This window comes from Anser anser (genome assembly GCF_964211835.1).
Source record: "Anser anser genome assembly, chromosome: 4".
Classification (NCBI taxonomy): domain Eukaryota; kingdom Metazoa; phylum Chordata; class Aves; order Anseriformes; family Anatidae; genus Anser; species Anser anser.
The window spans coordinates 15,754,639-15,770,373 of NC_139724.1; the positions used below are offsets into that span (position 1 = coordinate 15,754,639).

Consider the following 15,735-nt stretch of genomic DNA (forward strand, 5'->3'; position numbering starts at 1 on the left):
ACAGACAGAGCAGCAGCCATTCCACCAGGAATGGGCTTCCAGTCTCCCCACTGTTAATACAGCAGCAAGCATTAAGACACCAATGAGTACAAGTTTCCCGTTGCTCTTCCTTGGATCTCCCCAGCCGAGTGCAGTAGCCCAGCCCGCTCCCCTGTCCCCCTGCCCCAACTTACTGAGCCATCCCACGCTGGGGCTGCGCTGCACTCGGATTTCATCATCCAGCGTGCGTGTCGCTAGGCAGGGCACGGAGCTCTCAAGTGGGCTGCGTGCTTTTGTGTTGCAAGCAGGAGACAGTAGCAGCAGCAGAGAGGAGGAAGAGAGCAAAGTTGAAAAGTCGAAGGGAAAAAAAAAAAAAGAAAGAAACGCTCAAGCAATTGCACAAGCAAGCGAGTTAGGTGACAGTGTTCGAACATTCGCAGTTATAAGTGCATCTTTCTGCATAGTTCAGTGACCAAAGGTGTGAGTCTACTTATTAGGAGCACAAATCTCCCCTGTTGGCAGCTCTGGAACCAATGTTTTGTCCCTGGTGTCTAAAATTCAAGCATCTTAGAAGCAGATTTCAAGCAAGTGGGTAAGGCAGCTGCGATTCGAGTTGTGCTGAGGAGTGCCAGGTAGCAGTGCAGTCAGTAAGAATGGCAGACACTCAGTACTTTAGGAAAAAAACTTCCCTACAGGTCACTTCCCTGTAGGAGCCAACTTCAGCATCCTGACTATACATACCCAGACATACACCAGTTAGGGCTTGGAAGTGCATAACTTCTTCTGTAATGCTTCAAATAATGCAAACAGCTCAACACATCACTGTTTTTTTTTTTGAAAGTATCTCATTTATGGCTTAACCTCTCTCTTCCTGAACTATTATTATTCAACTGGCACTGTATCATTCAGCTCTCTGAAGGGATCAAGGATGCATTTTCTATGAAAAACACTCAATTGGATAAAGCTGAACTCTAATACAGAATCAAAATAAAATCAGAGAAGTTTTCAGCAGCTACTAGCTGCCATTCTCGCTGCATCAGCCAATGCAGGACAGTGCAAGTGTTATTTTAACTCAACTGTTTCCAAGCTTCTCTGTCAGCACAGCAGAAATAAATAACATTCATTAGGTGTTTGGGCAGCGCAGACACCATTCACATGGTAATGGTAGCATGCCATTATTTATGAGGGTTAAATACTCACACATAAACACATCACAGTTTTCTACAGCCTCTGCCAACTTGTTTTCAGTATGATTCGATCGCTTCTCTTCAACACTTTTGCCAAAGCCTCTCGCAGGTGTTAAGTTATACAAAATGCTGGCAGGCAGGAAACTTTTAAACAAAACCGTTGAAAATATGCACCGCATGGCAAATTTCATCATCAAAGTACTGGCAAACATTTATGAGACAGTCCTCAGGCACCTGCACAAGGAACGGTGAGCATTGTTCTCATTTTCTACAGTGGCAAACCAATGGCAGATCTGCATTACAACCCAAAGGTGTGCCAGATGGGCAAAGACTGCTGGATAGCCTCTAGCATACACATTATTTATTGCAGGGGCTCGCTTCAAATGCTGTATCCTGTGCCAGGAAAGGACACATCTGAATTAACACAGAGAACTCTTAGAAAGCCAGTTGACAAAACAAGACACACAAAAAAACACATCAAAAAAAAAAACACAAGAGCTCAATTGGAACGTATCTGGAGGTCCTTGATGAACATATCGTGCATCTCAAATTTCTACCAATAGAAAGAAATGAAGAGGGCAGTGTCTTTGTAAAGTAACTTTTAGTAATTGCTCAGTACAGCTTTGTCTGCTCAGCTTTTGATAATCATCTTTTTCCTGTTGAATGGACAGCAAAGAACTGCTTTGATTTATCCTCCTCCATCAAGCGTCAAACAAGAAATTAACATCTTTTGCACAATTTCTTTCCCAAGAGCAAAGGGCTTGCCCAGAAAACATCCTCCCACAAACACGACCACTGGGCAAGGCCAAATATCCATCTTTATGACACGGTTATGAATAAAAAGCACACACTGCACACCTTTGCTGCTCAAAAGTTCAGTGTTTCTGCCAATCTGATTGCTATTTAGACTGTCATCAAGAGGAGCAGTGAAGCGAAAGAAGTGGGAGCGGGATGACTGCGCTGCTGCCAGCCGCGGTCATCCTGGGTGCGGTTTCCAAACACGCAGGGAGCAGCTGGAGAGGGTCAGTGCTGAGCCGCTGTAGCGTGGGGGAGGCAGATCACCGCTCTGGAGGTTGCGCAGTTTCTCGATGCAGTTTGCAAACTGCATCAGCTCATTCATGCAGCAAGTCAGCTCCGAACGCCCAGGCCTGAGATACTTTAAAGAAAGTCACAACAGTACACAACAGACTGAAGGTACACCCCTTTCTAGAGGCTAAGTCCTAGCAACTTCTGCTTCTTTACCTTCTTTTCCTGCTTTATGCACGAAGAATCTCTTAGGACACATTCAAAACTTTTAATTCTGAATAATCTGTTTAAATACCACAAGAGTAGTCTACAACAGGTTTACTGCAAAGGTAAGAAAGGCACAAAAGATTTTCAAGCCTTTAAGGCTTTGTCACTTAATCATTTTGATGAGATGCAGGCACCTAAGTATTTTTGACGACCATGGATCCAGGGGATATTTTCAGATTTCAGACCTATTGTATATACTTGAATAAATTTGTCACTATTTAATTTGGATTTTAAGTTTACCTGTAGCATTACTTGAAAAAAATATGAAGGAAATTCATGGGCAAAATCCCTGCTAATGACATGATGCTAAAGTGCTTCCTAAATAAATGTTTTGCAAAGTAATTGAATGCAATTAGATACTTAACAGAATCATAGGTTCCGAGGAAAGTGTGATTGCCCAGTAAGAGGCAGTAAGTTGCGTAACATTTTTTGTATATAACATACTGCAGGGTCTAGTTAAGCTTCGTGCCTGCTTCATTAACAAACACACAGAGCTTGTGTAAGCTAAATTAGCAGGGCACCTTGTAATTTACATCAACGTGCCTTATGGTTGGACCAAAGATGAGGAGTTACCCTTTTTAACAACAGCAGTAAACATCAGTCGAGCAGAACACCAAGCTGCTTCCTAAACATATCAGCCCAAAATCCTATTCTATAGAGGTGAGAATTAAGCACTGCCCAGGTCTCGTGTCCTGAGGGACTGTTGTTCTCATTAACCTGGATGCAGCATGAATATTGTATGAGAGTTTCACTGACACTGAAACAGAAGGTAGAAACTGAAAGAAAGTATCTACCTGGAAAGAAACTCCAGGAAAATTTATGAGCGCTTGGGGCTGATGGCACTTTTATTATTGTTATTAGCCACGCTGAAAGGCAGCTGCACTCCTGTTGGCCTCATTAAATTTTTATCTGTCTAAAGGACAAATTCTGCTTTCAGAATCACAGGAGAGCACTCACTGAACTCCATGGAGTGTGGTATAACTCCAGAATGTATTTCATTGAGTTATTTTTTCATTAAAGTGTAAATAATAAATAACAGTAACAACTATTCATGAAGTATTTCCCTTTGTATGCAAGTCTCTTCCTCCTTAATGCTCAAAGCACTTCAACTGTCATGAAACAGAACGCATTATGTATTCTCACAACATAGAAACATTCCAGGTGGGGAAACAGGCGAAAACAAACAGAAGTGGCTGAAGGTCAGTCAGGAGGCTAAGCAAAGCCAGGAAAGTTTTTTGAGAATCAGTTCAACAGAGACGGGACCCTCACAGTCCCTTCTAACATGAAAACAAACGAACGAAAAACTAAGTCACCGACTGTCTGAGCAAAGCATGTCCCTAGCCATGAAAAATAAGCAGGGGCTGGAGTGAGAACTTAGATGAACACCCGTTGCCAGTATCATCCTCCCGGGATAAGCAAGCTATTATTTTCTTTTTAAACCAGCAGTGAATGTCTGGCTCCGTATGGGGAAGAGACAGGGCTAACCATCTGAGGTGTAGTTAAATAGTACACTGTGCATGATTTACCTTCAAACCTCCTAAGTAAGTTTTGATTTCTCTTTACTCCCTGAGGTTTTGATGACTCCTCAATGAGTGACTTTAACTGCACAGAGGAAGAATTCAATGCTCACCAGCTGCTGAAAAAAGAGGAGGCTGTTACAAGCATATTGTTCAGCAAAAATAGATGCAAGACAGAAGTGGAAGGTGGATATGTGTTGTAAACAGAGCAAGTCTTAACCCCTTCAATTAGATTCTTGCTGTGTATGAAAGAGGTGCTAATTAAAGTAATATAATACAGTCAATTGTACAGGTTTCTTTACATTTCTGTACTTTAGGAATTCCCTGAGACAGGTAATTTTAATAAAACACTACGCTTGATTTCTTGTTTAACCATAAAATGGGAAAAGAGCCTATCATTGCCCAAACACAGAGACACTGCCAACGTCCAGGAGTTTCCCTTCTAGCCTCCTATGCAATTTGAGAGACATTTGCTCTGCTTGTGGAATTGTAAATGTACCATCAGCCAGCCTGTTACCATAACTGTGTCTGTTACCATTACCCTGGGTGCTGCAGCACCTACTTTTAGGCACGTGGTCGGGGGCTAGAGCTGAGAACCAAGTGCATCCCCTACACCATGCCCAGGGAGACTGAAACAGCCGATGTCTGTCTGAAGTTTTGCCTCCCCTACCCCATGGCTCCAAGTGCAGGATCCTTCTCCTCAAAGCAAGCCTGCTCACTTTGTCAAAGGTCCAGAAAGACACCACCAGAAAAATGCATTTCACTTGCAACAGATGTATCCACCCCACTCCTCTCACACACACTTCACACACTTTTCCTTTTTTTTTTTTTTTTTTTTAACAGAAAGCAGAAGCCTTCCATGCACCCAGTGGGGCAGTGGGGAGTTTGCTGGGAGCCCAGTGGGAAGACAGTGGAAAGCCCCATAGCATGTGCTGGGAAGAAATCAGTTTCTTCATCCCAGATGAAAACAAATCTGAGTTAGTTGCTGGGTGCCCAGTCCCGACATGATTAAGGCATACTCCAAGGATCTGAAGTGCCTGGCATATTTAAGGGCAAAAACTGGGGCACCTACAAATTTTACACCTGTCTGAAGCTACTGTGAAATGAGCAGGGGGTCTTGAGGAGCAACAGTCCGAAGCACAGTCCCTATCTTAGCTCCGTTGGGCTCCTGCAAGGATATTCACAGAAAAGCTGCACATCCAGGACATTTCCTTGATTCATGTTACTGTGCCTTTGTGTTACTCATTTAATTATTGCATTAGCAAGACACTGGTACATGATAAGATGCATCATCAAGAGCAATAAATATTTTTCACATGCACATACACACTTGTTGCAAAAGCAAAGGACAATGGAAAGTAGGAAATATTAATTAAGTACAATAAGTTAGGGAGAAATGTTAGGGTGAGTTCAAGAAGCAGAACACAGAAAGCTTAGAGGCCTTCAAGGTAGCAAGATAATCATCAACTTACTTCTGTTTCTGGATATTTTGAAACGGTAACTTTTAGACAAGCTTCCATACTGCAACATGAGGCAGTTTGCAGAACTCCAAGACATAAAAATAGGCTTAAAACATCCTCTTTTTTTTGATTCCCACTAATATGACTGCAAATTTCCTTGTCTGAATAACTACAGTGTCATTGCCAAGGCCTCTACAGCTGTCTGTATCCACACACACACACTTACACAGACACCACAATATACACAACACTATACATGAGGTAATTTTTAGAGAGAAACAGAGACATAATATACAACATAACAACACAAAGCAATTTTAGGATGAATAAAGCAAAATGGAAAATCAGCTTTACCCGCACTGGACAATGATTGCATGGCAATAAAATGCAAGCTAGATTTTACTCTCGCATAATTTTTGATTTAGAGTGCCTTCGACACCATCTGTTACAGAAATCGAACACGCACAAAAGCTTCATCTCTGCACAAGCATTTCAGAGGATCAGCCTTTTGGGTTCAGGCACGCTTGGAGTTTGTTGTCAGCCTCCCTTTCCTAATGCTGTTCCTACCTCACCTCCTACACACCAGCTGCGGGAGCACCTCTCCACTTCCTGTGCTGCTGTATCCTGCTGCCTACCTGCCACCTCCCCTCCTCTCCCACTCCGTCCAGTGAAGATATGGTTAGAGCAATGTGCCACGGCAGAAGCAGCCATCAGAGCCCACCACTGATGTGTTATCAGTATGGGTCTTGCTACACTAATTGTGGGTTAGAAAAGCATTATCATGGCAACGGAGTTAGTTTTTGGCGGGCAAGTTTGGTGGGTTGCTTTAAAACGGAAGGCTATAGCCAGTTAGCCTCTGCATTACCATTATCAGGGTTGGTAAACATCCTACTTGCACTGGAGACGGTCTTTCCAATGTCTGCCAGAGAGCGCAGGTTGGACTTCTTGGTCTGGTGCCGGTGCTTCCTGAGCAGCGTGTAGGTGACTTTGTCTTTCATGTCAGATTTCAAAAGCCCCGTCTCAATCTGATTGTCAACAATCATTTCTGTTGCACACAAAGGGGTGAGGAAGAGAGGAAAATGAATGACAAAGCACAGAACTTGGCTACATTAAGGGATAGCTAGGAGAGGGAAGTAATTGTCACCCTCCTATTTTCAAGTCTTTCTTTCCCATCTCAAAGCTACCACCAGGTTTTACCATTTGATTTCTAAAGGCAATCTCCTCTAATCATTTCTTTTGCAATGAAAGCAGTGTTTTCATCAAGAAAAACCCATCAGCCACCAACACACACCTTTTCCACCCAAACTGCCTTGTGTTATTTCCGTACATGCCACTCAGAGGGCTTCAAATCAACTCTTGCCTGGATAAGATGGTTCTTAGTTCAGAGAGGGGACTCTGCTCCAACCCTGAGGTTTTGTAAAGAAGCTGCAGCTACACTGTGAGTTCCAGGATGATCCCCAAAATAGCATGGTTAAACTTCTATCAGATTCAACAAGGCCTGAATTCACCTCACAGGCCCCCGATAAAAACCTAATCTAACTCCAGGAAAAAGTCCTGGAGATGAGCCACTAATTAAATCTTTCATTCTTAGAACTAAAGTAAAACGACAGCAACTACAAAAGGCAGAACTTGCTCCCATTTTCACAGGCCATATTATGGGGCTTAGCCCTTAACTGAATCACCACAAAAGAACAACATCCAACTCACTGCAAAGACTGCTCACTTTCCATCAACTCTCTCCTCTCTGTTCCTCTGTCCCGGGGGGGAGGTAGCCAGATATATTTAAAAAATCACTATTGTGCATTAAATCTCACATTAAGCTGTTCCTTTTATTACTTCAGTTAACGTGCTGTCCCCCCAGGGAATGTGGCAGCTCTTATTTGTCTACCAGTAACTTTTATTTGTGTTAATAATAAAAGTTATGTGAAAGTGGAGGCAGAACATGCATCACATTTGCTAACTCAGTGAGTCAGAAAGTCATCTTCTATATGCTGCTACCCAAGAATTAATGCCTCTCAAATCACTAGGGAAAAAAGCCTAGTCCTTCCACCCTAACTCAGAAAAGAATGACTATAAGCATGTAGGTATGGTTACAAAAATGTTTGGCAAAAGTTTTGTTTTTGTAAGGTGCTGTTTTTCTGCAGGCTTTCGTTCGTATTTTTTGTTAGTGATTTTTGGAATACTTCCTTCAGAACAAAATGCCTTTCTTCATCAGGTTTATCCTTCTCCATCTGGCAAGTATTTATTCCCTTTCGTGCTTCTGATATAACTCAAGTCAACAAAGAGAGCTCTGTGCATTTTACTTTCCTGCCTGTCACTATCGAACCTCAACAAAGTGATCATGATTAAATACTTCTGGAAAGCAAGTCTGTGGTCTTCTTAGACACCCCTCTGTATCTGATTAAAGGACCTGGACCTATAACAGCAAAAATAGCCCACTCAGGACAGTAGTACAGCAACAGCAGTCACTGATTTGTCATTTAGTCTCTCGGAAATTAGGCTTGATTTGGATGGTGAAAAGGGTTACTCGACGTGACATCTCGAAGTGACTTCATCCAGAATAACTTATTTTTTTAAAAACTTTGCAATGCTGTGCACTGGGATACAGACACAGAAATAAAAGAAAATAAATGCCACCACAAGCACCTACAAAAAAAAGTTCAAAACTCCGTAGACAATATCAGAGGCAGCTTCTGTAATTCCAAGTCTTATAAAGTAATGCAACACTTGTCATCTGATAATTTTATGCCAGGACAACACTAAGCCTGAGTCCTGAGATTATGATTCAAAGCACTGAGTTCTGGAGTGTTTTTATTTCATTTTGTTCCTCTACACCTCTTTCACATAATGCCTATCAAACTCAGTGTATTGTTTAAATGTACCTCCACTGGATGGCTCACTTCTTAGGTTTATTTTAGATGCCTTTTTACACGTCATCTGGAACATGGTATAGCTCTTGGCAATGTCACTGAGTGTCATCTTGGGCCACAGCTATTTTGACAGAAAAAAAATTGCCATCCCACTCATCAGAATCAGCTGATCCTGTGACTGCTCTTCACCCTCCTTTGCCAGAGGGGAGTGCTCCTATTTCACACAGACCCTTCACCTGCTTTTAGCAGCCCACCCTGGAAACTCACCCCAAACCAGTCTGTGGTCTGACCACGAGGGCCCAAAACTGCAACTGTTCTTCTCAAAGCAGTACCTGCTGGGCACTTCTAACCACAGAGAGATAGCCTTTTAAATGCTACATTTCTGATAGTAAACATTAATTGTCAGTGTATGCCTTTCCTTTCAGACACACATGGTAAACGTTGCATATCTACTTCAAGATCCAACTGATTCTATATAATTCAAGGTAAACATAATTATCACTGAAGTGGATTCCTTCACTCTTCTTCACAAATTGAGAAGACTCCCTTTTGTTTATTGGTTATCCGTCTCCAAGCACTTTCTAGTTTTCCCTGTTACTCCTAGGAGGATTATTTCTTTGTTTTACTTCTTTAGGAAAAAGGAGTGCTTTCATCAGGCAGTGAAAATGGAGGGACTGCCTCAAAGAGAGGGGAAAAAGCCTGGAATCTTCCAACATGGTTATTTCACACTTTATTCCAGGAAGACTGTGGAAATAATAAATTCTCATGTGTTTTTCTGGGGGGAAAACCAGTTACGCTCAGTCCCTTGCCTTCAAAAGAAACCATCATCAAGGTTAATTAAAAGTTGTAGGTCATTGTTTAGGGAAAGAGCCAAGGAAACTTACTTACCCACCACCTGAGGGAGAGAAGAGGCCTCCATATCCAGCATTATCGAGCCCTTCTCTATACACGTCCTTAACTCAAACAAGCTGTGCAGGGACAACGTGGCCACATGAGGTTTACTCCATCGTTCCCCACCTTGTTCTACCTTCTCCTCGAACTTTATCCACCTGCAAGAGGGCAGAGCAAAGAGACTGTGTTGAAGTTGTTGCTCCCTCCAATCCTTGCAGACCTATCTGAAAGAAGCAACACAGCTGAAATATCACAACATACTGACAAGTTCAAGCGTACACATTTTCCCACACATCCCTAAGGCCACAAATCCATGATCAAGTTGCAAAGGCTTAATGAGTTGGTATGTGTTAGTTGAGCAGTGATAATGCTGTATTTGCTTGTAAACTATCCCAAATGTAAGGTAAAACACGTTATCTTTAATAGCTTTCACCAAGCCTTAAACTAACACAGTTTACCTCATGTTTGCTCCAGGCCAAGAATACAGAGGTAGTTTCAACAACTCAGCTGACACCCGCTAATTCCCTCCCTGGGCTGCACACCCAGTCCCTAACGCGACGCTCTGCATCACGCTGAGTACAACTGCTCCACCAGATCCAAGCAAATCAAAGTCAGGTAAGTATATTCACACTTAATAACTAATCAAAAGTAGCCAGTGGTGAGAGGTGCTGATAGAAAGAATGGAAAAAAATCAGCATTTCTGGAAATAGGGTGACTTGCATTCAAGGATTCCGATCCAGATAATAAAATCTGAAAGCTTCACCTCCTGTTTAAGGAATCAGGTAAGCTTGGGGCAGGAAAAGTAGGAGAAAACTGCAGAGAAAGGTAAGGCAGAAATATCAGTAAATGGACCTCAGCTTTTACATTCCTCTTCTTTCATCTGCCCACAATTTGTAAACAAAAAGGCAGTATCTATATGGGATTATAACTAAACCCTGCTCTAATATAGCCCCTTTTTCTTTAGAGCTCAGAGCCTTTACCAAGGCTGCACATAACAGTGGGTATTGAGCAGTGGGGCAGCAGGGGCACGACACAGAGATTTAACTCACAAAAAAAGTTTCACACCCCGGCTTCCCAGAGCTCAAATCTGCGGTCTGCCAGCTGGAGGCAGAGAAGCCTCTGCTGCCCATCCTCCTTGCCACAGGTCCCCTGAGTAGGGCAAAGACACGGGTCATCTTCAAGTGCATGAGCACAGGAGAAGCACCAGGGCTTTGCCAAAACTCGGCAGCCTGGCCAACAGTCAGGAGCACTGCATAGTGCTGCCCAAGAGGAGCAGGCTGGCAGGAGGCAAAGGGCAGAGGAGAGCAGCATATCCCAAACAGATCCAAACATGCTCTGGAAGGAACAAGTGAGCCACCAATGGAAAAGATAAATTAAGGGCTTCGTTGTTTCTCTCTGTTCTCTATCCATTGTTTAATCATTTAACAAAGTAGGTCTGAAAAAACAGAAAGCTCATCTCTCTAGTTGAAGATTAGAGCAAAGGTTAAATGCCGTTCTGTGCAAAATACTCTTTACACCCCTAAAACCATGTCATCACAGCAGGCAAGCAAGAGGTTTACCCCAGGGATCGCAACCCCGAGCTCCGCTGCCGCAGGCGGCCAGCCGGAGCGTGACCCGCTGCGGCTCCGCACTGCCCTTGGCTCCTGCCGCTGCCAGCAAGGTGTTTGTACAGGTGGCCGGCCAGGGGCTGCGCAAACAACTCCTTCTGTGGGACCCACAGGAGGAAATTTCACCTGGCTCAGACTTTTGCTGCGCTTATAAAAGGAAAAGAAATGGCACAGACCTTTTCCTTTATTGCAGCACCCAGCTACGGCTGCACTGTGAGCACGGAATGCAGGAGAAAGGAAGATGTTTTAATGCAACCTGATTGCAAAGTACAAGTGCATTCTAATCCTGTCCCAAGATACTATTTTAATATACTTGGCTAAATGAAAGTTCTACTAAGTAATATAAGGGGATTACTAAGACAAAGAAAACATACATATGAAGGTAAGGAAGTCACAAAGTGGTTCAAGAGAATATTATTAACGCCAAGTGAAATCATACTCCTAAAAAATGTATTACTTGAGGATTAATCAATTATGCTTTTCAACTGCAGTAATCTCTTTTGAGACTTCATTATTCAGAAGTTGCTTTTTAACCCAAGCGAAGAGACTGAATTCGAGCTCTGAGTAACAAGGTTGTATTCAGCTCATACCACCTGGGTATTTGCTAGGAAAGCACAGTGACTTGGGCACCTGCACATCTGTGGAGTTCAAAGGGTGTGTGACATGGCCACATACGTATGACTGGATCATACAGTTACTGAGATCGTATCAAAGGCAGTTAGATGCTGCTTACCCTGCAACAGCATAAAGGCTGCAAATTACAAAGCATTTGTATTTTTGGTGAAAGTGTATAATTCACAAATTTCTGCAAACCAATGCCAGTACTTAGTTAAGCAATGCTCTCCACATGGCTTTCCATATGCTTAATACATGTCTTCTTCTTTAGGGCTTTTTATTATTATTCCCCACTATATACTTCACCTAATTAAATACACTGGTTTGCCAAGGACCAAGCAAAGCAAAGGAGAGGTTTACAAGGAGGCATCTTCAGTGTGAACTGAACTGAACCAATCCGGTGTGCTACTTCACTCACAAATGATACCTAAAGTGATAAAAATGAGCCAAACCTGAAGCAAAGGTAGTCCCAGACACCTCCCAAGAGCCAGAAGTGCCCACTTTGAAGGCAGATGTGGCTTTGAGGACGTTGAACTGCGTGGTCACTCCTCGTTGCATCAGGGGAAATCACTGAAAGACCACTCCTGGTGCAATACTTTCCTAAACTAACCTACCAGAAGATATCGTGCTACTGTGAAATTATCATCAGCTACATGCATCCCGTCTTGTTGATAAAGACTTGAGGATACATCAGAAATATCTGTTAATGTTCAGAAAATAAGCCAAAAGCATGTCAAGACAGAAATTTGGTACTTTGTACAGTGTACATCTGTACTATGGCAAAGATCATACTTATGCACCTGGTCATTGAAGTATCATCAAAAAAGACTTTGCAAACTAGGACACAAAATGTGCTATCAAAAACAACCATTGACACAAGACCACACAGAAAAGCTCACTCGCACCCAGAAAGTTGCATGGGCAGCCTCTGAACGTTGGAACAAATTGTCTGACTTTTAGGGTGGAGGAGAGTGGAAAGGACAAAAGAGAGAGATGTAGGGTTAATGCTTCCTATTGGGTGGATTTCAAATTGTACATCTTGAAACAGAGTCTCCTGAGTGTTGAAGGCAACTCTATTGGCAGCGTAACAGCAAGGTGCCGTTTCAGGGCAAACAACTATCAACACTCTTACTTGAGAAAATTAACAACCAAATTTCTATCCCCCTCTGTTTTTTTACATCTCCATATTCTTCCTTACTGTCACTTTTAATTCACTTGCAATAGCTAGTAAAAATTCTCATGACCACATTAGAGAAGCAGCAAGTTACGGCAAACAACACCCATGTAGTGTTACACCTCTTGGACCTTACTACACTGGCAGCTCCAGCAAAGCTGGCACTGTGGACTCTGAATTCAGGAACATATAGGCATCACCAGCTCCAAAGGACAGAGATTTGCAAGAAAAATCTGCCACCAGTGCACTTGGTTGCCTCCAGAATAACATCTTACTCTTCAAATGCTTCTCTGGGAGCCTTCAGTATATTCAGTGTAGACATACCATGAAGACAGCTATTATCTCTGCTAGCCAGTATGCAGGACTCATCTTTTTTATTTTTAAAGCCCTATAATGGATTGCATAAAAGGCATGTTAATATTGTAATGAGGAAAGAGGTGAAGGATGTAAATGTACTGTTTGACAGAGCTAGCATAAAAAAGCAACCGTAATTAAAGATTTTAAAAGCCTATCCGCCAGTTTACAACCCTTTCAGTCCTTTTCACTGTCACCAGGATCTTTCTGCCATGTCCCTGCCTTGCAGAATGACAATCTCCACTATGGTGTGCACATCTTCGTTCCCAAATGTAAATGGACTGAGCCTCAAAACAGCTGGTGGCCTCCAGCTGTTTCAGGTCTTTCTTTTCCTTTTACCAGCTTGCTCTGTATCCTTTAACTACTATTGAAATGCAAACATTCACATGTTGGTGCATGAACTTGTCCATCCACACCAAGTAAATCGATTATGAGCACCAAAAAAAAAAAAGACAGAGAACAAGGAACACCCAGTGACCCAAATCTTCAGGTTACCTTTTAACAGCAATAAACCTTCCCTTTTACTGCTCTATTTCTAATGCATTTACAGGGCTGCGTTATGAAACACTCTACAAAAAAGGTATTTTTCCAAAACTTCTCTTTTTTGTTAATCATGGCCAGATCCACTCACTAATGTGTGACAGGACCACACAAAGGAGTAAGACATCCTCAAGCCCCGGTCACGGACTGATGTACTTACTATCTGAAATGTCACTGAGTGCAGGGGGGTAACTATAGCCCATTTACACTGGGGTTGCAGCACAGACAGCTGAAGTCATATGGATCAAGAGTCAAGCTATGCAATTAAAGGTATTCTTCTGGAAACTTTTTAAAGTCAGTATCTTGAAGGTTGCTGCTAGAAATGTTCCATGCCATGTTCCAGTTTTTCTATTGATCAGAACTCCTCTGGTACCATTTGCTAAACCCTGTCTCTCCTGACAGCTCCCACTCTATGTCAAGTCTTAGACCCATCAGCTGCAGTGAGCGGCAGAGCATGTAGCTCCTCAACTACCAAAGCAGAGCTGGCCAGCTCTAGCTCGTATATTCTGCAGCAAGAGCCACTCGGCAGCTTACAGCAGGTTTTGTTTTGCTCGATTAAGTCATTTCAGGAAGATACTGAAAAAACCTGAACAATTATACACTGTGCAAGATCACCATCGACAAATTACCATGAAAGTCAGGAAGTTAGCCAAGGTTAAGAATTTCACTGTGCTTCAACAGGTTGTCCCCTCTTCAAGTATTTAATATAGATATGTACCACTCAAGGGAGAGAGGCATATATACAGCTGAATCTAGCACTTCTACTGAAGGTGTATTTCACATGTGAAATCAGAAAGCATTTTCAAAGAGGAAGAAAACCTCCCTTTTTCTCTACAGCTGCCTGATGGTAAAAGAGCACCAGCATATCCCTCTGTAAGGTTCTTGGAACATAAAAGCGGAGGGCTCTTCATGGATGCTTCTCAAGACATATAAATGTTTTGTCATTTCTCATGCAGGACATGGGGTATCTTCCTCCTGATGGCTAATATCTGTGGACTTGAGGAAAACAGAGCTTCCCAATTTTTATATTACAAAGGAGAGACCCAATATAGTGCTCAATATGAAGCACACCATCAAGATCTGAACTGCGGAAGAGCCTTAACAAACTGTCATTAAAAACCCTTCTCAAAGGCCTATACATAGAGGAAAGCATAATTTGCCATAAAAAGCAGAGCTGGGCGGTACACATGACAACATGCAAGTACTGAACTAATGGTAAGAGGGAAGAAAAGAAATAAAGGGAGAAAAGGATGACCAAAAGGATGTCCAATAAGAAAGGAGTTAAAGAGTAAAGGTGAAAAGTCTTTAAATAGGCTCTACAAGTGACCGAGAAGTAAAAATAAAACAAGATAAGGGGTAAGGGGGTAGGCGGTGGAGCAGTTCATTAAATCACAGGTAAAGAAGATTAAGGTAGCCAAACAACACTAGCTACCTCCAAACACAGTAGGTGCCCTTAAGACTGGAAGGTGGGGAAAGAGCTTAGCACAGCCACAATAAAGGAAAACGAGGGGGATTGTGAACAGGGACGAGAAAACCCCAGGCTGCTCACCAGCTAGGTAAGCACCTCTTTCTAGGGGAAAGTTTCAGACCTTCGCAGTTAGGGGCTTTACCTCCCAGGGCAAACCCAATAAAAAGATTTTTGCTGTAGAAAAACTACACTTCACAAGGCAAGAAGCAGCCTTTAGATCTTGAATCCAATCCAACGGCTCCTTCTATGTTGCTCAGAAATAAGCCATAAAAAATTGTGTCAAACAGGGCAAAAAAACATGCCAGTCCTAAACCAGCACCATTAAACAGACAGGGAGAGAACTTAGTCAAGAAACTCAAAGCAGACAATCCAATCCAGCATTTAACACACCTTGAATAATTTGGAAGGAAAAAAAAAAAAACTTGAGGATTTTTTGTCAATTTAAAATTAATTTTATCAGTAACTCATTAACAGAAGGATGCGGTCAAAATGTTCCAATCTGTGGTGTGTGAATTTAAGTAATTATAGCAATAGAATTTAAGTAATTTTAACACATTTACAGAAGCTTTAGTCTGGCCATGGTATTGTTGATGTTTGCAATGCACTAGTAAGCCCATATCGATTTTGGGTCTCCATATGCAACCTATTCAAGTCAATCTGGCACTCTGATTTTTCTAGTTGTTGTTTTCTAGTTGTTGTAAATTAATATTTACACAAATCCATGAATTCTCTCAGTTATCCAAGAAAGGTAAATTCACCTGTACAGATTTCTTTCTGTGG

The 15,735-nt window shown here is 42.3% G+C and overlaps 1 protein-coding gene across 5 annotated transcripts in view; it reads right to left on the reverse strand.

Moving 5' to 3' along the window:
• Positions 1-15,735, reverse strand: part of SLC4A4 (solute carrier family 4 member 4) — a 229,489-nt gene that overhangs the window by 89,153 nt on the left and 124,601 nt on the right. For 4 of the 5 annotated variants that reach the window (XM_083835255.1, XM_083835256.1, XM_083835257.1 and 1 more), the window contains 2 exons: positions 9,195-9,355; positions 6,302-6,481 (listed from right to left, as the gene is read on the reverse strand). In XM_083835255.1, the coding sequence (XP_083691381.1) occupies positions 6,302-6,481; positions 9,195-9,355 (341 nt within the window). The remainder of the gene's footprint in view (positions 1-6,301; positions 6,482-9,194; positions 9,356-15,735) is intronic. The other variant, XM_083835258.1, reaches the window with a different exon arrangement.